Source organism: Gallinula chloropus, assembly GCF_964237585.1.
Source record: "Gallinula chloropus genome assembly, chromosome: 28".
Classification (NCBI taxonomy): domain Eukaryota; kingdom Metazoa; phylum Chordata; class Aves; order Gruiformes; family Rallidae; genus Gallinula; species Gallinula chloropus.
Window position 1 is genome coordinate 5,389,576 of NC_140113.1, and position 22,931 is coordinate 5,412,506.

At 57.5% G+C, this 22,931-nt stretch overlaps 3 protein-coding genes across 5 annotated transcripts; 2 read left to right on the forward strand and 1 right to left on the reverse strand.

Annotated features, from left to right (window-relative positions):
- Positions 1-623: 623 nt before the first annotated feature.
- LOC311201747 (procathepsin L-like) lies at positions 624-5,025 on the forward strand. The gene is made up of 8 exons (XM_084276175.1): positions 624-684; positions 2,563-2,688; positions 2,813-2,935; positions 3,160-3,306; positions 3,557-3,781; positions 3,867-4,035; positions 4,201-4,315; positions 4,496-5,025. The coding sequence occupies exons 1-8, from the start codon at positions 682-684 to the stop codon at positions 4,593-4,595; spliced, it is 1,008 nt and encodes a 335-aa protein (XP_084132301.1). The 5' UTR covers positions 624-681; the 3' UTR covers positions 4,596-5,025.
- Positions 5,026-5,353: 328 nt separating this feature from the next.
- Positions 5,354-9,325, forward strand: MYDGF (myeloid derived growth factor; the record flags this gene model as incomplete). Its single annotated transcript, XM_084276339.1, has 6 exons — positions 5,354-5,590; positions 6,335-6,385; positions 6,950-7,011; positions 7,329-7,410; positions 7,998-8,070; positions 8,427-9,325. 6 exons carry the CDS (start codon positions 5,354-5,356, stop codon positions 8,504-8,506), a joined length of 585 nt encoding a protein of 194 aa, XP_084132465.1. The 3' UTR covers positions 8,507-9,325.
- A 2,321-nt stretch (positions 9,326-11,646) lies between these two features.
- TNFAIP8L1 (TNF alpha induced protein 8 like 1) lies at positions 11,647-18,144 on the reverse strand (the record flags this gene model as incomplete). Of its 3 annotated transcripts, none has more annotated exons than XM_084276413.1 (2): positions 11,647-12,209; positions 18,077-18,144. In XM_084276413.1, the coding sequence occupies one exon, from the start codon at positions 12,205-12,207 to the stop codon at positions 11,647-11,649; it is 561 nt and encodes a 186-aa protein (XP_084132539.1). The 3 variants fall into 3 exon arrangements, with proteins under 3 accessions (XP_084132539.1, XP_084132537.1, XP_084132538.1); XM_084276411.1 differs by lacking the exon at positions 18,077-18,144 and adding an exon at positions 16,180-16,372; XM_084276412.1 differs by lacking the exon at positions 18,077-18,144 and adding an exon at positions 14,431-14,595.
- Positions 18,145-22,931: the final 4,787 nt, after the last annotated feature.

Sequence of the window (22,931 nt, forward strand, 5' to 3'; positions counted from 1 at the left end):
AGAGAATATTAAATCCCTGGTGTTCCCTGGGGGAAGCGTGATCCAGGCCACTGGGGATGCAGGGGGGAGAGCTGGGAATCCTGGACCATGTTCTTGGCTCTGCTGTTGGTGCTGGGTGACCTTGAGCCAGTTGGACACCTCGTGCCTGCAAATACCACCCTCTGCTGCACCCAGCACCCTGACTCCCTCCGGTGACTTGGGGGGGCTGCAGCTACAATGATCCATTCAGGGCTCTGATCCTGTGAGCTGCTCTTTGCAGGTGCTGGGCCTGCCTCTGCTCGCCCTCTCCTGAGTTAAAGCTTCTGAAACCTGGCCCCGGTGTCTTCCTCTCCCTAGGAGAGTCAGGCGTGAATTAATCTGCTGGTAAATGCCCTGAGGGTGCGAGCTTGGAGGCTGCTGTTTGAAATGCAAAGCATCTTACAGCCAGAGCCTTCTGCTCTCTGCATATGGCTGTGAGTGTGCTGCTTGTCCCCTGTACCTCACTCCTCACCACTGCAATGGTGTGTTAGCTTCTACTATGTGAGTAACTTCGGTGCAGCTTTGAGGTCAGAGGGGCGGAAGGGGACGTGATGGAGGAAGTTGCACATCTCTTGAAGTTTCCTTGAGAGAGAGAAATCCACAGCCAGAAACGCTGCTGCCCTTTGCTCCCTGCTGCCTTTAGAGCCGGGTGGGTGCTGGTGCATGGTAAGAAGCTTTACTTTGCAGGGCTTGTTTCTTTTCCCATCTTAACCTGAACTGTTGTTTCCTGTCCCAGAGGAGGAGTGTTTCTTAAAACTCCTGCAAGGTGCTTTTAAACTCTTCTAAACCGGAGCAGTTCACAAATCTGTCAGCTCTTTTGATGCTCCAAGCTTGCTTCTGAGTTTGTGGGATTAATTTGATGCCGTAAAGCAGGGTTGGTGGTGGTTCTTCTTCTTCTGAGAAGTGACAGGTCCTGAGAGGGAACTGGGGAATCACCTACCGCAGGCCGGAGCTTTTCAATATGTAACAGGCTGTGTGGGGAACCCAAATCCAAATGATGTGGGAGGCCCCCACCCAGCTGTCCTGTGGGAAAGGTGCAGCTGGTTTCTTGGTATCTTTCCCTCCCAGAGAGAGGATTTGCAGCTGTAGCATGAAGTTGAGTTGATTTCCTGAGTGGCTGGTGACAGCCAGAGGAAGCAGTGGGTGCTCAGAACGGGTGCTGGTGAAACCGGACAAAAATGTTTCTTCCTCAAGAAGAACCAAGCACGAGAGTGGCTCAGGAGGAGTTTCTCCCACGAAAACCCAACGTGTGGGGCTTTATTTTTAGGCAGAGGATGTGGAGGGAGAACAGATGTTCTTGAGGACTTATTTTTAAAACAAAAGCTGCTCCTCGAGCTACAGAATGAGCTTGGCAAAGCCACTGCTCACCCTGGAAGATGCTGGGATGGAAAACTTCCTGACATGTTCATTCCAGAAGCATGTGGAGTAAAAGTGTGAGGACAGCTCTTGCTCATGGGAAGCCCTGTCAGTGGAAACCCTGAGGGGTGTCTCAGGCATCTGATCTCTGAAGGTGCTGAGAAATACCAGGGTCTCCCCAAAGGAGATGTGGGGTGTGTGGTGGTGATGTGAGGAAGACAAATGGTTGTGGTGGAGGGGGGCTGGTGCCAACAGGAGTCAGGGCTGGGGGAGGGCTGCAGGTGGATGCTGGCAAAAAGGAGTGAATTGATACTGGAAAATCCTCCTGGAGGGATTTATGCATGGGCATAAATGCACTGGGACAGCTCTGCCTCCCCACCTCTGTAAAAACCCCTCTTATCTCCAGTCCCAGCCCGAGCCATTAGCTCTGCTGCTGATCTCTGCTGGGGCTGGTTTCCGCTGGCTTTCAAGTGAAAACGGCTTCGTCCCATCCCAGCGCCTGCAGCTCTTGCTCCCTGGGGCTCTTCTGCTTCACCTCAAGTCCCAGAGCTGCTTTGGGTCAGAGCTGGGAGGCTGAACTGTCTCCAGCCCATGGGCAAACCTTCCTCCTGAGGGGCTGGGCTGGGATCCTGCCTTCCCTGCTCCCCCTCTTGCTCAGGGTTCGATCCTGCCAGGGGCTGAGTCCCGGAGCACGGGGCAGTTAGCTCTGCTCCCTGTTGCTGCTGCAGGCAGGGGAAGCAGAGCTGGGTCGGTGGCAGAGGAAACCAGTGGTGTTTTGAAATAAGAGTGGGGAGAGGCTGGAAGGAGCATAATGGGGCAGGGAGAGGGGAGAGCCAGCACCGTCCTTGCTGCTCTCGCTGCCCTTCTGCCTGTGTTTGCCTCCTGCCACTCTCTCTCCTGCAAAGCTCTGTGTTCCTCTCCTAAAAAGGACAGTTTAAATGTCACCCAAAGGATGGCTAAGACCACCTAAAGGTCCTGTCAAAACAGCAGCACAGCCCCACAAAGGCTGATCCAGCCCAAGGAACCAACCTCTGTCTCTTCCCCTGGCTCAGCTGCTCTGTTTGCATTTCTCTGCCTCTAATTCGGGCTTGGAAAAATGCACCCTGCTGCCAGCCTGGGGCCTTGGCTGGGAGCCGTGAGGCTCAGCACAGGGTCCCCCCTCACCCTGCTCTTGCTCATCCCCCCCAGTTGGGTGCCATGGCTGTGCTGCTGGGGCTGCTGCTGGGGCTGCTGGGCTCCACCACGGCACCGGATCCAGCCCTGCATGAGATCTGGGAAGGGTGGAAGAGCCTCCACGCCAAGGAGTACGCAGGGGTAGGTCCTGCTGCCCGCAGCCATGCGTGGGGCTGGCTCTGAGGGGGTCTCACCCACAGCCACCCATGTGTCCCCCCCACCCTCGATCCCCTGGGGTGTTCCTGACTCTGCTGCCCTGTGGCAGGAGGCCGAGGCTGCCCGCAGGGAGGTTTGGGAGAAGAACCTGCGGCGCATCCAGCAGCACAACCTGGAGGAGTCTCGAGGGCAGCACACCTTCCGCCTGGCCATGAACCACTACGGCGACCTGGTACCTGCCCACATGCCTGGCACCTTCCCTGCCTACCCCTCCCTGTGCCCGGGGTCCACACACACCCCCAGGGCTTGACCTGGGGCATGGAGACCCCTTGATGTGTGTAGGGTTTGACCTGGGGATTGGGGACGCCCAAACTGCTCTGCTGGGGGCTGGGTGGTTTCCTGGGGGTTGACTCAAGGCTCCTGGCATCACAAGAGCTTTCCCTTGGCGACCTGCAGACGGATGAAGAGTTTAACCAGCTGCTGAACGGCTTCACCCCGGTGTGGCAGAAGCCGGCGCCGCTCTTCCAGGCATCAGCAGCCCTGAAGACCCCAGCAGAGGTGGACTGGCGGGTGAAGGGCTATGTGACGCCTGTGAAGAACCAGGTGGGTTCAAGGTGGAGGTCTAGATGGGGCTGTGAGATGGGTACTGGGAGTCGGTGCAGCAGAACCAGGTGGCAGCATCCTCCCAAGCACCAAAGGTGCCCAAGGCCAGCAGCTCCTGTAGTTTTGGCCACTGCAGTTTTTTAAGGAGCTGGAGAGATCTACCAGGGGGGTCACAGCATCTCTCTCCAGTGGATTTTAGGGTGATGCTGTGACACCCCCCCCAGCCCTGCACTGTCTGCATCTTGCCCAGGGGCACTGTGGGTCATGCTGGGCGTTCAGTGCCACGGGGGCCTTGGAGGGGCTCGTCTTCAACCGGACGGGGAAGCTGGTGGTGCTGAGTGAGCAGAACCTCATCGACTGCTCCCGCAAGCTGGGCAACAACGGCTGCCACGGCGGCTACATGACCCGCGCCTTCCAGTACGTGCGCGACAATGGCGGCTTGAACTCAGAGCACGTCTACCCCTACGTGGCCACGGTAAAGGACAGCGGGTGGCCCTGAGGACACAGCAGAGGGGTGTCGGTGGGTCCTAGCCCCAGCCTCACCCTCTCCTTTCTCTCAGGACACCTCCAGCTGCCGGTACAACCCCCAGGACAGGGCGGCCAACTGCTCTGCCATCTGGCTGGTGGCCCAAGGCAGCGAGGTAGCACTGGAGCAGGCGGTGGCAACAGTGGGCCCTGTGTCCATGGCGGTGGATGCCAGTGGCTTCCATTTCCACTTCTACAAGTCGGGTACTGTCTTGCTCTTTGGGGTATGGGGGGTAAACTGAGGCAGGGCTGCCTCACCCTGGAGATCCCCAGGGCACCAAGCTCGGGGTGGGGGAACAGGGTCCCCCCACTCTGCTTTCACCCAGAGAAGCGATTGAGGCCGAGTCACCCTGGCTCTGCTCTTCTCAGGCATCTTCAGCAGCATGTTTTGCAGCCAGCAAGTGAACCATGGCATGCTAGCCGTGGGCTATGGCACAAGCCAGGAGTATGGGCGTAACATGAGCTACTGGATCTTAAAGAACAGGTAAGGGCTGAGGGTGTCCCCCCCCAAAAAAACCCTGACCCCCGTGCACAGCCTGTATCCCCCTCCTGTGAGGGTCGGAGCTGTGTGGGGGGACATAGCAGGAGGGTCCCTGTCCCTATCCCATTTGCCCTCCTTGTGCCTGGGACCAGGGATTTACTCATTCTCTGTCTCCTCCTGCAGCTGGTCAGAGGTGTGGGGTGAACAGGGCTACATCCGACTGCAGAAGGACGCTGGTAACCAGTGTGGGGTGGCCAACCAGGCCAGCTTCCCCGTGCTGTGAGCTGGGACAGGCCTGCCTGCCTCCCTCCCTTCCTCCCTCCCTCCCAGGATCCCATTTCCTTCTGGAAAAGGGTTTTTGTTTGTGTGCAGTGAGCAGCAATTAAAAGTGACATGACTAATCGCTCTGTGCCTGCAAACAGGGCCCAGTCCTGGTTTGGGGGGAAGGCGAAGCCCACACAGCTGGTCTTTCTCCTGGCGGGAAAGGCACTGCTCCCTCTGCACAACGCTCAGTGTCAGGCTCTGCTCTCCCTGAGCTTTCCTCCTGTCCATCTCTTTCCCTTCCCGTGGCCCCTCTTCTTCCAGCTGCATCCCAAAGGCCTCCAGCCGGGCCTGGCGCCTCCACCATGGCCGCAGCTCTGCCCAGTGCCACAGAGATGGAGCGACCACCATCGCCTGTGCCTGAGCTCTCTTAAACCAGCTCTTTACCCCATTAAAACGATGTGATGAGGCAGAAAATGCTTGTTTCCAGCCCCACTGCTTTTTATTTCCTCCTGCTCCTAAATAACTCGGGGAAGTGGGGGGTGTTTGGTGCCACATGAGCCCCGAAGGTGAGTGCGGCTGGGGGGGGCTCAGACCAGAGGTGCCCCTTGCGACTGTGGGTGCCCCGAAATGTCCCACAGGGGCCCCACATCGCCCATGGGAACACCTATGCGGCAAAGCTTGGCCCCGGGTGTGCTGGCTGGGGGCTGACCGCTGTCCCCAGTGTCCCCACAGCCACCCTAAGGCATAACTCGCCCGGGCTCACTGCCCACACTCAAGATGGCCGCCCGGGCGCCCAGCGAGCGGCCACAACCCGCCTTGACCCCACCCGCCCGCCGTAGCCCGCGCTTCCTCTTCAAGATGGCGGCGCCCAGCAGGCGGAGCGGTTGGAAGCTGTGGGTCGCGCTGGTGCCCGCCGTCCTGCTGTGCACGGCGGCTCGGGCCTCGGAGGAACCGAGCACGGTCGATTTCGACGTGCGGCCCGGCGGGGAAGTTCACTCCTTCTCCCGGAGCCTGGTGAGAGGCGGCGGGGAGGGTGACGGGGTGGGAGTGTGAGGAGATGGGTACGCGCCTCTTCCTGATTGGCTGCGCGACACGTCGCTCCCTCCTCCCGCTGCGGGGATTGGGCGTCAGCGGGAGGAGGCGGGTCAAGCTGGGGCGGGGGGTCTGGGCCTTGTCGCGGGGGGGACAGGGGCAAGGGGCGGGGGGAGGCCGGGCTCTGGCAGGGCTGGGGAGGGGTCCCCAAGGCGGCGCCTCCGAAGGCGGGAGGCCCCCAGGGAGGAGGGGCGTCCCCAGGGATAAGGGCGTCCCCAAGGAGGGCTCTGAGGAAAATGGCTCCTCAGGCTGGGACGGGGAGGGGGCTTGTCGTGGGGAAGGGGTTTCGGGTGGAAGTGGGCGTTCCAAAGGAAAGAGGCACCCCAAGGGTGGGAAACGGCTCACCACGGGAACGGGGGTGTCCGAGAAACAGGGTCCTCGTGGGAAGGGGCCCTGTGGAGAGGTTGGGAGTCCCTGAGCCCCCCGAACACGGCTTCCCATCCCAGCAGCACAGGGTTCTGACCCCCCATGGGGGGTGAGGGCTGTGTGGTCCCAGCTCTGTGCTCCTCCGTCACCCCAGAGTGAGACAGCCGGGCTCTGTACCACGCTGCAGCCCCGGGAATTCTCTCAGGTATCCCCAGGTCTCACATCATCTTGGAGAAGTGGTGGGCAAAGCAAGGGGTCTGCTCAAGTAAGTCTGCTCATCATCTTCCTCTCTTCTTCTAGGGGGATTACACCTGCACCTTCACGTACTCAGCTCAGGGAGGAACGAACGAGGTGAGCTGGGCAAACCGTCCCGTGTTTCCCTTGCACTGGGGGATTTGCTCCCTGAAGGGAAGCATCCTTCCTATGTTGGGGTGATGCTGTGGTTTGTAAGGCTTAGCAGATCTCTGGGCTGGCTGTCCCTGGAGAACAGGGAGTGATGTTTTCATCCCCCAGTTGGTAGGAAGGACCTCGTAGGAGTAACTCCTGTGTTCTTTGGGAGGTTTTGAAGGATTTTGCAGCTTGTGTGGCTGTTGCAGGAAGCGCTGTGCAGATACACAGTGCAGGTCCTGTTAGAATCAGGTCCTTCCCCTGTAGTGCAAAGGGAAATAAGACTTGAGCTGTTTTCTGTCACTGTACTGGTGGAATCACAGGGAGGAGGGTGACCAGGCCTTGAGCTTTGTGCCACATGAAGGAGAAGGGGCTGCCAGCAAGCGTTGTGTGGCTGCATCATGTTATGTTAGAGCTGTTGAAGCTTGTCCTGCCTGCAGCTGTGAGGGGAGGTGACTGGCCTCAGGGGTGAGCAGGAAGCAGGAGGCTCTTGCCCACGTTAACTGTTTGGACCTGTCCCTTCTGCAGCAATGGCAGATGAACATTGGAGTCAACGAAGACAACCAGTTCTTCTCCTGCTCCATCTGGAGGTGCGTTCTTGAACCCCAAACTCTCTGAGGCAAAAGCAGTGACAAGGCAGCTGGGAGCTGGGCCAGCACCTCTGCCTCCCAGCTGGGTTTTCCTTGCTGTGGAGCAGCTTTTGGCGGGTTTTCCTCTCCCCAGAGCTGCTGTGGTTGTGGGTGGGCTCTTCAGCCAGTCGGGGGTTGATCCACACTGTTCTCTGCTCTCCACCCTCCTCACTAGACGGTGCTGTGAGAGAGGCAGAGGTGGCTGTGGCAGGAGCCATGAATCCCAAGCACATCCACAGCTCTCTGCCCATGTCAGGCACGCTGCTTTCTCGTTGCAGGCCCCAAGGGAAGTCTTACCTCTTCTTCACCCAGTTTAAAGCCGAAGTGAAAGGAGCCAAGATAGAGTATGCCATGGCTTATGTAAGTCCCAGCGGATCGCTTGGGAGCAGGGTGTGTGGGAGGCTGTTGTAAAGCACGAGTTGGACATGGAAAACATGCATTAGACACCTGCCCAATAAAACATTCCCTGTCACATCCCGAATTAGAGAGTGGTGTGGTCAGGAGAAGCCATAGGTAGGCTCTCCTGCACCTTTTAGTTCTCCCTCCCTCAACGCCATTGGGTTGCTGCTGGTGCTACTGGGTGACTCTGAAAGACACCATCCTGCCAGGGTGTGCTGAGCAAGGGGACTCAGGGCTGGCCTCAGCGCCTTGCGTGTGACAAGGTCAATCAAACCTCTGCTGGTGGTTCTGTCTGGGTTGTTGTTCCGTTTCCTGGTCTGCAGTGGTGAGGCTTTGAGGAGCCCGAGCAACACCAGTTCGTGGTTTGACAGGGGACAGAAAAACAGCCAGAGATTTTTCTTCAGACTTCCTATGTGCATTTAATTACTTCACTCCGCGTTACTAAAATAGAAGTTTCTTCTCCCAAACACGCTGCTGTTTCTTTGCTGTGAATCCAGCAGCTTCTCAGGTTGCCTCAGCTGCTTGAACCTTCTTCCTTCCTGTTTCAGTCTCAAGCTGCAGTCGGTGGGCAAAGTGACGTTCCCTTGAAAGAGGAAGAATTTGAGATCACCGAAACAAAAGGTCTGTAACGGAGAGAGGGGCTGGGGAGGGGGTGAGACAAGCCTGGCTGTCCTCCACGAGGGGAGCAGTCAGGCTTGACGCAGATAGGTGACAGCATAGAGGAGAAGAGCGCACGTTATGGAGTCAGGGGCTATGGTGCCCTTGATCCAGAGCTGTTAGGAGGATTTCTGTGGGTTCTGTTCCAGTGTAAATGTTAAATTAGTGTGGGGGAAGAAGGGGGTTGTCTCGATGTGCATGGGAAGGAAGTGCAATGCCTGACTTGCTGGCTGTATTGTCCTGGAAAGGAACCAGCAGGGCTGTTCTGTTCGTGCCTTTACCATCTGTTTATCCCGTGCTTGTTTTCTCTCTCTCTCCAGTGTCTCACAGGGAAGGAAAGTTCCGTTTTGAACTGTCCAAACTCATGATTGTAGCGAAAACGCCCCGTGACGAGCTGTGACCCCGAGACCAACGCTGAGCCGGGCGCGTTGGCCGGAAGAGCATGGCAGATAAAGAGGATTTCTTTCTAACTGGGGGGTTGTTTTGGTTGGCCAAACCGTTTCTGTTTTCCATATTGAAATGTGCTAGGGCCCAGCACGAGTGGGGCTTGGAGGGGTTAAGGCAGATGTGTTTTGTCTTGTGTCAGAGTAACAGTGCAGCTGGAAACGTCCTCTGAGGCTCCCGATCCACAGCCAACCGTTCTGTCACCAGCTTTCCGCTTGGTTGATCTGCTGGGTAGGGTAAAGCCCCCCTCAAACGGGGGCTCCTTGTTTCCCAGGACAAGCAGAGCAGAGACATCAGTGGCTGGATTCAAACACAGGTTGCCAAAGGAAGGCTGTTAACTGGTCTTGGGAAGAGGGGAGGGATGGACAGACAGGATTTCTCTCCCTGCGAGCTTGACAGGAGGAAATAATTAAATGGAGTGGGAGGGGAAAGGAAGGGAAAAATCTGGCCAGAGATAACCAGCTCCTTGTTGAGTGTGGCTACCACAAACATTACTGGGGTGTCCCGATCCTGCCCTGGTGCAGTGTGTGGGTTGGGATGACCCGGAGTGGGGAAGGCAGAGCTGCTTATTCTGACACAACCCAGGAATCAATCCAAGCAACACTTCCACATCTTAGCACAACTGCAGGACTCTTTTCTATGTACAGAAGGGTTTGTTGTTTTTCTTATCCGGAGCAGTAACAGTGAGGAGGGAACAGGGAATCCCTTTCCTGCATAAATACAACACAAATAAAGGAATAAAGCATCCGGCTCCTGCCTGAGTTTGCACCTCCCACCCTCTCTCAGTGATTGCTGCGACCGCCGGCGTTCGAGGAGCCAGGGTGTCTTGTGGGGAGGTTGGAGGCTGCAGAGGGTTTTACAGGGGTTCTGCCCTTCCAGGAGGATGGTGATGGTTTTGCCCGGGTTTTGGCAGTCTGGGGTGCTTTGCACTGAGGATTTTACAAGCTCAGCTGTCCAGACTGTTCCCAGATGTTTGGGAGCCTGCACGGCTCCTCTGGGATCTCTAGGTGATCTGCAGGGCCCAGGAGGTGTGCAGGTCAGGTGTGTCCCCAGACACAGTTAGGGCACTGGTGCTGCTGGTCTCTGGCCATTCTCCCCATTTAACCAGTCGCTTGGAGGGAGCAACACCAAAGGGAGTTGGAAAGAGTCACTTCCCAGACTCTCCAGCTGGTGGTGGGATGGGAAACCTGGGCCATAAGATGGTTCTTCCAGCAGAGTGTGTTCTCCAGGGTTTCCTGGGAGAGAAAGGCAAGGATTGGGGAAGGAGGTGGGGGGGGTGGTTGTGGTGTGCAAGGGGTTTGTTTCAGACGAGGTGTCTGAATTTGAAGGAGAGCTGGTGCAAGACATTTGGGGGGGGTTAAGTGCGGTGCTGGGGGTTACGAAACCCTGGTGAGAAGGGGAACAGTTGGGGCTCCTCTGAGATGTGTCCTGCAACCAAGGAGCATCTCGCAGCCGTGCAGCTGGAAGCAGAACAGCGAAGCCTTTCAGGCTGCTGCCACATCCACCAGCCCCGTTCTGCTTTGCCTGCTCTGCCAACAACTCCACCAAGCCATTCCCAGCTCTGGCCCCTCTCCAGCACTGACCTGGCCGCTGCCATGAGCTCAGAGGGGGACACACAGCACCATCTGTTCTCAAATGCCAGGTGCCAGAGGCTGACTTCACCCTGTCCTACCAGAGGGACCAACACCTGAGTGGATTTTGGCCATGTTCTCCTCCCTGTGCACCTGTAAACGTGCTCTACCCCCACCCTGAGCTGCACCCCAAAATTAAACACGCTGTGCTAGCGGGAGCCAGGCCTGTGAAGGGACAGCGACAGGGGCTTTATTTCTTGAAGGCTGAAAGGTGTCAGTGCCTCGAGCCAGGTGGAAAGGGAGCAGCCAAGGGGAGCTGTGGAGCTGCTCTCTGCCCCTGAGCACCAGCAGCCTCCCATGCTCACTGCGCTCGGGTTTGGGCTTTTTTAGCTTCTCCACGGCAAGGGGACACGGAGGAGTGGGTGTGGGTGGCTGAGAGGGAGCAGGATTTGCTCCCCATGGGATCCCAGACCTTTCCTATCAGTTTACTCTGGGTTTTGCACCATGTTTCTTTCCACCAGTTCAAACCCCAGATCACAGGGAGCAATTGCTTTTCAAAAGACAAACCCACCTGCCCCCCCCCCCCTCATTTTATCACCATCAAGCACCTCTGTATCAGCCCTGTGGAGCACCCAGGCCAAACAGGTGAGTTTATTTAAATAATTCATCAAGGTTACAGAGTTTGCTAGAAAAAATAACCATCTAAACTCAGTTGAGGACATGTAAAACACGTGAAATCACAGGGAGAGCTTTGGACAGCTGCCAAGGAAGATTTGGGAGCCACCACAGTGGTACCATCACAGGAGCCTGGCAGGGGATGCTGGGTCTTGGATGAACGGGTGTACCAGGGATGCAGGGAAGGAGCAGATCGCTCCAGCTCCCGCACCCCATGGGACAGGCACTTTCCCAGGCAAGGTGGGATCCTTCTGGTCTCAAGGACTTGGTCTTTTAAGACCCCAAAGCCCATTCTCGCTGGCAAGGTGGAGAAGCACCTTCCTACCCAGGGCAGTGCAAGCCTGGACCATGATTTGCTCCCACCATCTCATGGAGCTGCTGAAGGACAACCGTGGGGCTCCACAACCCTCCAGTCTCACAACCATTCATCCAAGCCCCCCCCACTCAGAGCCACCTTAGAAGTGTTAACACACTGCAAGTCTTTGGTTTGGTTTTCCCCCAGGGGGGTTATGGTAGCGTTTCAAGGGGAGGAGTCCCCAGTTCCTTGGACTGTGAGTTAAGAGCACTTGGTAAACAAAGGAAATTGAACTGTACAGCAGGAGTCCAGAAGGCCAGGATCACCTGGAAAGGACTCAGCCCAGTGCAGGGAAGGGTTTGCAGACCCTGGGCAAGGGTTAGATGAAGTCCAGAGGTTCAGTCTTTTGTAGAAACGAGTTAAAAAATGAGTTAGCACAGAAGAGGAGTAGAGGACGTCAAGGCTGGTGATGGTGAAAGCAGGCGGACGTCCTCTCCTCGGTCTCACAGAGGCAGAGTCCAGCAAGGCGCTGCTGAGGGCCCGCCGTGGCCGAGTTCATATGCTGTCCTCCTCCAGCATCTTGTTCACCCCTTCACAGATCCTCTTCAGGTGGGTGCGGTAGGGCTCGGCCGGCCCGTAGAGCGCCGAGAGGAACTCGTAGTCCGCAAAGTGGTTGAAGACGTGGTTGATGCGGGAGTGGGACTTGGCGGTGAGGTGGCCGTTGACAGCCTGGTGCAGCAGGTCCCGGCACTCCGTCAGGGCGTCTGACATGACCCTGCGGTCAAAGGTGAAGTCTATCTGGTGGAAGCTGACGGCCGTCATGGCCAAGGTGTGCACCTTCTTGCGGAAGCGCTCCATCACCAGCAGCTCCTCGGGGCTGAACTGCCCGTTGCGGTAGAGCACGCCCAGCTTCATGACGATCTTGATGAGGTTCTTGATGATCTTCTGGGCCTCTTTGCGGTTGTGGGTGTACTCCTTGGTGGCCCGGTAGAGCTCGTCCAAGATCTCGCTGCTGGTGTCATCGATGAAGACGTTGGCTATGGTCTTGGTAGCCATCTTGCTCAAGAGCTTCTTCTGGGCCTGCAGGGCCAGGTTCTTGGTGCTGAAGGTGTCCATCTCTGCAGGAGGAAGAGGCACACACAGAGTTCAGCCCATGCCTGGATCAGTCCCCAACCCCTCTCCCCTACATGCAGCCTTTTGGGAGGAGAACAAGCATCTCCAGACAACAGCAAGACCAAGATGAGCTCCTGGGTGCCAGGGCAGGCAAGAGCTGAGCTTACACCCCAGGTTTTGTTGGTGGGATGAGTTACCTTCCACCTTCCTTCCCTCGAACCCTGGGGAGAAGCCACAGCACGACAGGCAGCGTCAGACAAAGGTGAGGTCTCCCTACCTGAGCATCGCTCATGACCCTCCATTCCCTTCTCCTTCCTGTGACCGGTGCCGCCCTCCTCCTGGTGCAGGAAGCACTCTTGCCCCATCCTTTTAACATCTCTCTTCCTTAAAACCTGACTCACTTCCTGCAGGGTGAGTTAGGGACAAGCCAGGTGATGGCTGAGTCACCCACGGCAGCCGGCACAGACATGTGCTGACGTATAGCCCGGCGCCCGCCAAGGCCAGGGCGGCACAGACAGTTTACAGCACCCACTGCCACACACTCCCCGGTGCTGCCCACCCCAGTACCCCCACACCACCAGCTCTTAGACTCATTGTGCCATTTTGGCTTCCTCTACAAGCACTGTGTGGAGGTGAATCACTCCAAAACCCCGCTCACCTACGCCCCAACTGCCCCAGGCAGGACTAAACCGATCACCTGGGGCAGATTACAGCTTTGAAAACTGCTGTTAATAAACCACCACTGACCCTGGAGATGCATCTCACCCCTGGAAATCACAGGGGGGAGAGAACAGCGCGACGACAAACAGTTCCTGCTCTGGGAAGGATGGGCAGGGATGTGGGTCACTTACGCAACAACCTGCACGTGTTGGCCTGGCAAAGCAAAAGAGGGGAAGGGAAGGGATGGGATGGGATGATGGCACTATAAATACATCGCTGGGAGGGGAGAAACGCTGCTGAAGCTAAAGGATGCTGCTGGCGTGAGAAGGGATGTGGATGTGGACAGGGAGAGGAGAGGAGGCCGTCGCAGCCGCAGCCCTGTGGGTTATTCGAGTGCAGAACCGAATCCATCCCTGCTGCAAGCAGCCCTGCGGCCTCTCCAGGGATCCTCAGTCCCACGCCAACCACCACACAGCTCACACTGGGCTCTCGAGAGCAAACCCTGGCTCAGAACCCCCCCATCCCCACCAGGGCCGAGGCTCCATCCCGCTGCAGCCGGGATGCAAAGACACTGGTGTGAGGGCGATAGCGCCAGCTGAGTACCGGGCTTCCCGGGCATCGTCCAGCCGCAGCTCCCTGAACTCCAGCCCGGCTCAGGCTCTACAAGAACATGAGTTAAGCAAGGGGTAACGGAGCTGCTGCCACTGGTGCCATACAAGCTGCTGGGGCCATGCAAGCTGCTGCCTGCCGGGTTATTTACAGCCCGTAGGAAAAACACTGAGGCTCCCCAGTATTTCCGTCGAGGTGCAAACGTTGAGTTCTGCCAGCCTGAGCCTCGAGCTGGGGCTCCAGCACTCAAGGAGGCAGAAATGACAAAGCAGAGGCCGCTCTCAGAGCCGTCGGCAGCTCCCAAGCAAGTCGAGCTCATTTAACGCCCACAGCCCCGCACGTGGAGATGCTGCCGGAGCTGAGCCCGCGGGATGTGCAGAGGCAGCGTGGCTCTATCTCCTCTCCCTTGGCTGTACCAGGACCCTCTCTGTCTTTTCCAGGAGCTGCCGGGCTTTCCCGTGGCGCTGGCACCTTGGAAGTCCCCTCACTTGCATCACCCACACTGATCCAGGGGGGTGCCTGGGATCCCCACTGTGCTGGGTGCCCACATCAGTAGGAAACCCCACTCCTGAGCTCCTGGGAGACCACAGTCATGAAACGACTGCAAATTCCACCTACGGAGCCCATATCAAACAAAAATAGGAACTGCCAGCTCTTGCAAGCTGCCCTGTGCACGCACAGCTCCCAATTAGCAACCAGCTCCTAATTAGCAAGCGTAACAACAGATCAACCCTCTGCTCCTGGCACTGCGTGACACCTGGCTGCCCCACAGCCCACTCCCACTGGGGAAGCAGAGATGAGCAGCACTCCTTGGGGGAATCTGAGGCACAAAGCAGGGAAAAGGGGGGTGGTCTGTCTTTCCTGGACCCCAAAACCACGACCTGCCCCCCCTTCTCCAGTGCCTGTGGGCAGATTTGCAAGCTGCTCTCTACAAACCCCAAGGAAACCCAAGCTCACCTCCCAGCACGCTCGCTTCCGCTCAGCACCGGGGCCGGTTCACCTGGCACCCTCCGCACCACACTCTGTCCCACCAGGACCTGCTGACTCAGCACCAACGGGGAGATTGCACCGGAACGAGCCGTTTTCCTGCCAGGAAGGGCCCAGCAACCCCCATTGTTCACAGAGGGGCTGCTCTCCCCGCGCAGAAGAAGCGAGTCTTGCCCCGACGAGCAAACTCAAGACTGAAATAAACCACCCCGTTTCCTTCCTGTCGCTGAAGTTTCCAGCCCGGCTCAGAACTTGTTTTTCACCAGCCACCCCCCCACACCCCCCCCCCCTTCATTTTAATGAAAACGCCCTCAAAAACCCAGCAGCTTCTCCTGAAAACAAGCAGCTGGCTCTTGCTTTCACGGAGTCCCTCCCTGCTCCGGAAGAGCACAGCGGGGGCTGTGGTTGTACCGGTGACTTTAAGGACACCCACAGCCCGTTTTTTTTTGTGGGGTTCCCACCCATTTTGCAGGTTTCAGCGGGGGTGTTGCAGCCCTGAGCTGCAACGAGGGTTCAGCTCAACGTTGAGCCATCCGGACATCCTGCATGAGGCGGGGATGGGGTGACACCTGGGGTGACAGAGGAGTCCCTGCTGTGGGGATGGACACGTGGCAAGAGCCAGGGTACTGCAGCATCCCAGCTGTGCCAGTGTGGGGCAAAGGAGCCAAGGGCCAAATGAACAGGCAGCTCTTTCAGCTGGTTAGGCATTCCCCACCACCAAACTGGCACCCATGAGCATCTCATCCTCTGCTCCCAACCCACGGGCCCCCCAGTAAAACATCTCCTACACGGCAGCAGACGCAAACAAGAGCAGAGTCCATCCCTCTCATTAAAAAGCATCAATTAAAGCTCCCGTCTGCAAGGGGGAACACGAGACCCTGTCACTCTGCCAGCACCCGGGGCCGGCGCTGCAGGCACGTGCTGTGGCAGAGCGGCCACGTGAGCACCAGCCAGCATCTCCTTTACTGCTGAGAGGCCAAATCCAGCAGCAATGCTGTGCTGGGGGGCCTGGGACCCCTCGTCTGCCCTGAGGAACCCCTCACCCCCTGACTGACCCAATCACTCTGGAGCCATCAGCAGCTCCACGTGCTCATCGCCTCCCCTGCCCCCAGCCAAACCCCTCTCCAGCTCCCTTGGCAGTGGGCTGAATATTTAATGCCAGAAAGCAAAAGCGTTTAAATAATTTATGGGGCAGGATGGAGCACGAGTGCGGCGTGAGGGGGGGCTCTGCACAACCCCAGCTGAGAGCAGAGACATCTCTGCCTCCTCTTCCTCCTCCTCATCCTCACCAGGGCATGCTAACTTGTAGCTACGAGTTTCCTCCCACACAGAAGCATCGTGTCCCCAGCTGGGGTAACCCTTCAGTGCTGGAGATCACCCTGCTTTTCCAACCATCCCATGCCCTGCTTCTTCCCGCTGCTCCGGAGACCCGCCTGCCCCACAGCCCAGCACCCTGGTGCTCCCAAATACCCAGCCAAATGCCAGGGGGTGTAGGTGGCACCTTGCTGCTCTGCTCCCTGTCCCCTGGCATCGCTTTCCACCAAGTGCTCCTTGTGCCTCCAGTCCTCATTAATTAATTAAACCTCACCACCACGCTAGATTACAGGAGATGGGTTGGAGCACCGGCGCGGCACAGGGATGTAACCAGAGAGCCCGATCGCTGTCACCTGCCTGTCCCCCACCGCCCGTGACCCCTCTGGCTTCCAGACCCCATTTTACCAGCACTGGGGTGGCAGAGGAGGAGGGGGAGGAGGAGGAAGGAGCCATGCCGCCTTGTGCAACAGCCACCCCTTGCAGGTTGCCATGGGTGCAAACAACACCAAGAGACGCCAGGTCCGGCGCGTGTGTGCCGAGCAGGGTGAGGCCAGAGAGGAAGCTGCTGAGTAAATATTTCGCCCCAGGAAAAACTCATTTCTTGGCAAGGATGGCAAAACCCATGGGCACTGCGGCTCTGGGAAGGACCTGGGATGCTGCAGGGAACTTTGGCATCACCTCGGCCGGGTACCACACCGGCATCCTGCTCCGCTCCCTCCCGAGACTCCTGCCATGGCTCTACCAAACTCTCATGCCCGATCCCTGGCACCGGGATCTGAACTCCCCTATCCCATAATCTCCTTCTGCTCCTGTGGGAAGGAGCAGAAGCTTTTTGGTTTCTCCTTCGCACTAAACCCTGGTGCACCGATGCCTGGGAATGCTGATCTGCCCCGGCAACTCCAACGTGTCTGTGCACGGAGCCGGGCGGCCGAGGCGAGGGGGCTCTGGCACTGCCAGCATCAGGCGTGGGTGGTGAATCCCGCCGGCACTTCCTGCTTGCCAGCACCGCATGGGAACGGGATCCTGGCACATGGAGGGATGCCGAAGTTATTCTGGCACAGGGAAGGGCGATAGTGGTGCTGAGTTGGGATGGGGGAGCTGATCCGGCACAAAGTCTGCCCCCAAGGATCACCGTGCCCCAGCAGGCAGGCAGCTGCCCGAGAAGAGGAAGAGGAGGAAGGGGGGGTTATTCTGAAGCATCCGTCTTGCCTTCCATTTCCTCCTTTTCTTTATCAAGCTGCTGTCGAGCTGCTCTCTCCAGCAGCAACTTCCTTTCTCCTCCTCTCAGAGCAGACAGAGGCTCAGGAGACTCATAGGGAAGCGGAAAAACAGAGCAGGGGGGTGCAGAGGCCAAACCACCGTTGGTCTGTTTGTCTGTCTGTCCCGCAGCAGGGGCCTTGGTGCTTCCTGCCCCCCGATCAGTGAGGACAAAGCTGCTCCAGGAGGGAAGAAAAACTCCTCAGGGTGATCTGGATCCGATGCTGAGCTTAGGGGTCGGCAAAGAGTATTTATAGCCCAAATCTTCCCTCGCTCTGGGGCGGATAAAGCGTCGGGTGGTGGGAGTTGGGAAGTTTTACACCCAGCTCTGCAGCACCGGGCAGGATCCGGCCTCGCCAAAGGGATCCATCTCTCCGGGAAGGGAGGGATGTCGTCCTTCAGGGCACGGGCAGCAGCCGGGCGCAGAGCAGGGATGGGGTGACACGCGAAGCCAAGCGCTGCCATGGGGCGTCCATCACTGCCCTCGCACGTGGGATCCGGGGATGTCCCCATGCTGGGGGGTTCCAGTGCCTTCTCCAAGCTCCCGGTCGCCATCCTCCACTACACCCAGTGGTGTTTCAAGCCCCCCTGCTCGGATTTCACACGGGGCTTGGGGGGCAGATCGCCCTCTCCCCATGTCTTACCCACGTGGGGAAACTGAGGCACGGCCAAGGGCTCCCGGCGAACAGCTCCCGCCCCGCATAGGATCCCCAAGCCCTCGGTGACTCCCCCCCGGAGTTCTTGGGACCCTGTTGCCCCGTGAGTCGGATGGGGCCGCCGGTGCCCGGTGATAACGGGCCGGGGGGATGTGTGGGGACAGGGGCAATGCCGGGGCCGTGCTCACCTCCGGGGACGCCAGGCTGCACCCCGCCGCCCGTCCCGGAGCCGGCAGCACTATCTCGGCCGGTACCGAGCGCTCCCACCCCCGCGGACCAGGAGAACTGGGGGAAAACAGGGATACCACGGGATGGGGAGCGAGGGGAGGGGGGCGGCGCGATCCCGGCAGCGCTGCACCGGTGGGCAGCAGAGCCCGACCGGCCCTTACCTGCTGCCTGCCTCGGGAGAGCGCGGCGCCGGGACCGGGGCTGCTCTGCTGCCTCCGGTACCCCGGGGCGGAACGGAACGGGACGGGACGGGAAACGGGGCGTGACGAGAAGGGGGTTTCGCTTCCCGTGGCTCCTCTCCCCGCCCGGGCGCGGTGGTTCCCCGGGAGCCGGTGCCCGGTACCCGGCGGGTCCGGGCCTCCCGCCCCGCGACTGCGGCCAAGTCCCGGGCGCGGCGGCGGCGGCGGCGGCGGGAGCGGGACCCACGGGCGGCGCGGACCAATGGCGGCGCGGGGCTTGCTACGAAGCAGCCAATGGGAGCGCGGGGGCGGGAGAATCACCGGGGCGGCCGCGATCGCAGCCCCGGGGGTGCAGACCCGGTGTGCGGGGGCCGGTCCCGTTAGCGCGGCCGTGCCTGTCCCGGCCCGGGGGTCCCTCGGGTCGTAGGGAGCCACGGGGGAGGCGAGGACGCGGGTGGGCGGCGGAGGAGAGGGTCCCACGTGGAGCGGGTGCGGGATGCGGGCAGGGCGCGGGGATGCTTTTGGGGTAGGGAGGGAGCTGGTGGGCCGGGCTGAGCTGAGCAGTGCGGGTCGGGAGGCTGTAAAGTCCCCCACTCGCCCTCCTGGGGGGGGTTTGGGTGTGCTGTGAGGTGCGACCCCCGTGGGAAGGGGGATGATGCTCTGCTGCCAGCCCTTCACCATGCCATTAGCTGACAGTGCCGCTGTAAGGGCCCGGGGGCTAAGGAGACAGCGATGGGCTGGGCTGGAGTGGTGAACGGAGCTGGGGGAGCAGTGGCACAAGACGGGGGCTTGCTGCTGGCAGGGCTGGCTTCTGCCCTGCACCGTGTGCCCGTCACTGCCTGGGTCTGTGTGTCCCATCACTTCTGTCCTGGTTCCGGCCAGTTACCTTCCCCCAGCAGCCAGCACAAGTGAGCTGAGTTGCCCCGGGCTGTTTTCCCCACCCAGTAGCATCACTCCCCATAAAGGGGGCTGGTCTGGGAGGGGTGGGTTGGCTGTTCTGGGACGGTTGTAGTGTGGTCCTTGTGTTGGTGCTGTGCTCTGTGTTACTGCCGTGTCAGGTCGGTGATGTGCTATCACTGGGTGTGTGTACTTTGTCCTGGTGTCATGGTTTTGCCCCAGCTGAGGGAGGCGGGTGGGTAGCAGGGTAATATGAACAACTGACAAGTCCTTGACTGTTTGGCAACACCTAAAATATCCGTGTGTTATCAGCACTGCTCATCCCAACTCCCAAACACCAGCTGCTAGAAAGGAAATTAACTCTATCCCAGCTGGAACCAGGGTACCTGGGCTTTTGTTTCTGCTGTGCTCATCAGTAAACCGTCCCTATCCCAACCCACGGGGGCTCTGCCTGTTCCTCTTCCTGGGGGTGTGTGAGAGCAGCGTGTGCTGCTCAGCCACTGCTTGGGGCTGAACTACCACAACTTCCCTGTCCTGTGTCCCATCACTTCCCCGTCTCATGGCCCATCACTTCCCTGTCCTATCACTTCCCTGTTCCATGTCCCATTGCTGCCCTGGCCTGTCCCCCCATCACTTCCCCATCCCAGGTTTCAGGCCAGGAGCATCGTTCAGTCCACACACTTGTTTTTCAGGAGCTATTACTGGACTTGTACCATTTTTGAAGGTGGGTGCTGGCAGAGGCTAAGAGTGAGGCAAGGCACTGGCAGAACAGTTCCCTTTTCTGGTAAGGCCCCAAGCACAGTGTTCGTGGGGCTGGTAGTTAGCTGCTCATGGAGGTTTCAGGCCAGGAACAGGCTTCTCTCCTTTGGGACTCATCTAGTTCTGTTAAGGGCAGTCGAGGTCAGTGTACCCTTTACAGTAAACTATTTATTTTTCAACCGGAGATGTTTTTCAGGGGGAAATCTTGCAGGATCCATGTCTGCTTCATCATCTGGGCTCATGCAGAACACAGTTCCAGCAGAAACCAGGGGTAGGGGTGGTCTCACTACAAACACTGTGTAGCTGCAGAGCATTTGCAGTTTTGGGGGGTACATAATTCCCAGTGTCAGTATTCTTACTGCACTTAGCTAGCTATTTTCCTGCAAAGTTCAGTACAACACTTATTAAATCTGTTGCTTTCTATACCCCAGAGAAATGTAAATTATTTACGTGCCAGGTTGCATCACCAGCGGGACAGCTGCAGTAAAACCTGGCATCGCTGCCTCCAGCAAGACTCAGCTTGCTGCCTTTGGCACGCCCCATCCCATAAAGCAAGCCCAAGCCAGGAGCCCCACACCTGCTCCTGCAGCTGCCTTCAGCCTTCTGAGGCACGACCCCTCCCCTTTCCCAGGAGACTGTGGGAAGGGTTTTATTCGGCGCGGGAAGAGCTTCCTTGAGTTTCCTTATCGGGAACATGATTCAGCCCTTTCAGTGCCGCTCTCCGTGGAACACGAGCTCTGCCTTTGTGTCCCTGGCGCTCTGGATCCCACCTGCCGCTGACAAAGCGGCGCCCCGGCGCCAGTCACCCCCTGACATTCCCCTCGGTCTGGCTCCTCCCTGCAAAGGCTCTTCAGGAAGCTGCTCCCCTCTCCCTCGGCGCCCCTTTGGGCACGGCCGTCCCGGCCTGGGTCAGCCCTGTGTGAAACAAGGACCCGCCACTTCAGCTCGGCCCTGTGCGTCCCCAAAACCTGTCCCCTTGAAACATGGGCCCTGGGACTTTGGTTCCGGAGGGCTGCATCCCCTTTCCCTTCTTTCCTTTCCCCCTCCCTACTAACGTACCACTGGACGTTTGGCATGTTTGAATGTGAATGCTGGTAGAGCCTATTAAAGCCCATAGGGAACTATTAGGAGTGGTATTCTTAACATGGGAATGGTCTTTACAGGGCCCTGCGTCAGTGTCAGGCTCTACCAGAGCCCAGGTTCCAAACTGGGGATCACCCAGCAGTAGCCTGAAGTAACAGTGCGAGGAGACAGAGTCCCAGCCGGAAAGTTCTGTGCCCAGAGCAATCACATCAGTTTACAAGAGGTAAAGGACAATATCATACATCTCTCTCACTGCAGATGACTACTACACATGTACTTCACACCTCTCAGCTGCTGCTGGTGACAGAAGGCATGTATTCAGTCCTCAACACGTGCTCTTAGTGACATGGGACTGGCAGGACTCCCCTCCATGACACATGCCAGCCCCTCTTGCTGTGCAGGGGTGGTAGAAAGTTCCTGCCTCCTCTAGACCTTGTGGAATGAGATTCCTCTCCCCAGAAAGCATTCAGGGCTTGTAAATCCACATCACATCACTGGACCCATATGATCCATATGAACCAGAAAGGTTTTATGAAAGGACTATTTATAAAACAGAAATTTAACTTTGTTTTGAAAGTTTATTGGATCATCTTGACACAAAATCATTACAGCAGCTTGTGGTATGTCATTTTCTTCTTTTTTTTTTTTTAAGGGAATGTTTATAGCAAATAAATTTGTGAATGTAACATCATACAGTTTCAAAATTCTAGAATCACTGCACAGGATTCTGTAAGAGAAGACTCTACATGCTAAAGTGACAGTTTTCATTCATGAATTTAAAAAAAACACTAATTGAGGAACATTATCCTTTAAGACAATTTTAATATGTTCAGTTTCTAATACACAAACTGGCTAACCAAGGGAGGTTGACCAATACCAAAACCTACTCCAGCAGCAGTGCCTGCTGCAAACGAGCTCCTGTCGCACACAAGTGCTGTCAGAACACAAATCCAGAGCAGAGCCATCCCAAAAACATCCTAAACATGGGGAGTGTGAAGAGCACAAGACACTTTAAGCACAGGATGTTCACCCAAGGCTGAGATCAAGGCTTCATCCTGTTCCCTCTGTGGAGTTTTAGTTCAACTCTGTTGAACGGTGCTGGAGAATTGCAGAGCACCCCAGCTCCTCCCTCTGGGACCCTTTTGGTAACAGGAACCCATGGCTTTTGCCTCACTCCTCAAAGCAAAACTCTTCAAGTGTGTTCTCAATTTGCTGGGCATTGAGAAGCAAGAGGAGAGCAGGAAGAGCAGAGGGAGCAAGAGGCCGAGAAAAAAGAGCGGGAAGGCCGAGGCCGAGAAAAAAGAGCGGGAAGGCCGAGGCCGAGAAAAAGAGCGGGAAGCCTGAGGCAGAGAAAAAGAGCGGGAAGCCTGAGGCAGAGAAAAAAGAGCGGGAAGCCTGAGGCAGAGAAAAAAAGAGCGGGAAACCAAACCCAGGAGCTCAGAGAAGGATGTCAGTGCTGCCTCTCTGAAGGGTGACATCCCTTCTGAGTAACTTTCCAATAGTGCAGAACCAGCTTTGCTTTGCAGATCCTCCTCCTTCTTGTCTCTGAAGTAACATGTCATGAGACAAGCCCGCAGCTCCTCACCAGAGCTCCAGCTACACTTGGTGCTGCTAAAGGGCTGCGGGATGCTGCGGGGACAACAGACAGCACAACATGTCCCATTTCACAGCCCAGAGGGAAGGAACAGGGCTGGATGCAAACTGTTCAGAGGCAAAGGGATCACCCGGGCAGTTGTCCTGCTATCCTGGTACTGGTCAACCTCAGCTGGCAAGCAAAATGATAAAAAAGCAGGAACAGACCCCTTTGGATTTCCAGTTTCTTGCTACACCCTAACTTTTCAGGAATGTGAAATTGAAGTGGACTCAGAAGACACATCAGCAGACACTACTTTGAAGGGGAGAGGCATGACAGACTCCATTTGCGGGGGTGGTCAACAGGAGCAGAGAACCAAACCGTAACACTTTCAGCCCATTTCATGCATTCACTCTCTTTCACCTGTCACTACAAGAAGGTTAAGGCTCAAGGCAACTACTACAAACAAATTCAAACATCCCCATTCTCACAAGGCCCATTTGGTTTAGCTCAAGGAGATGGAAG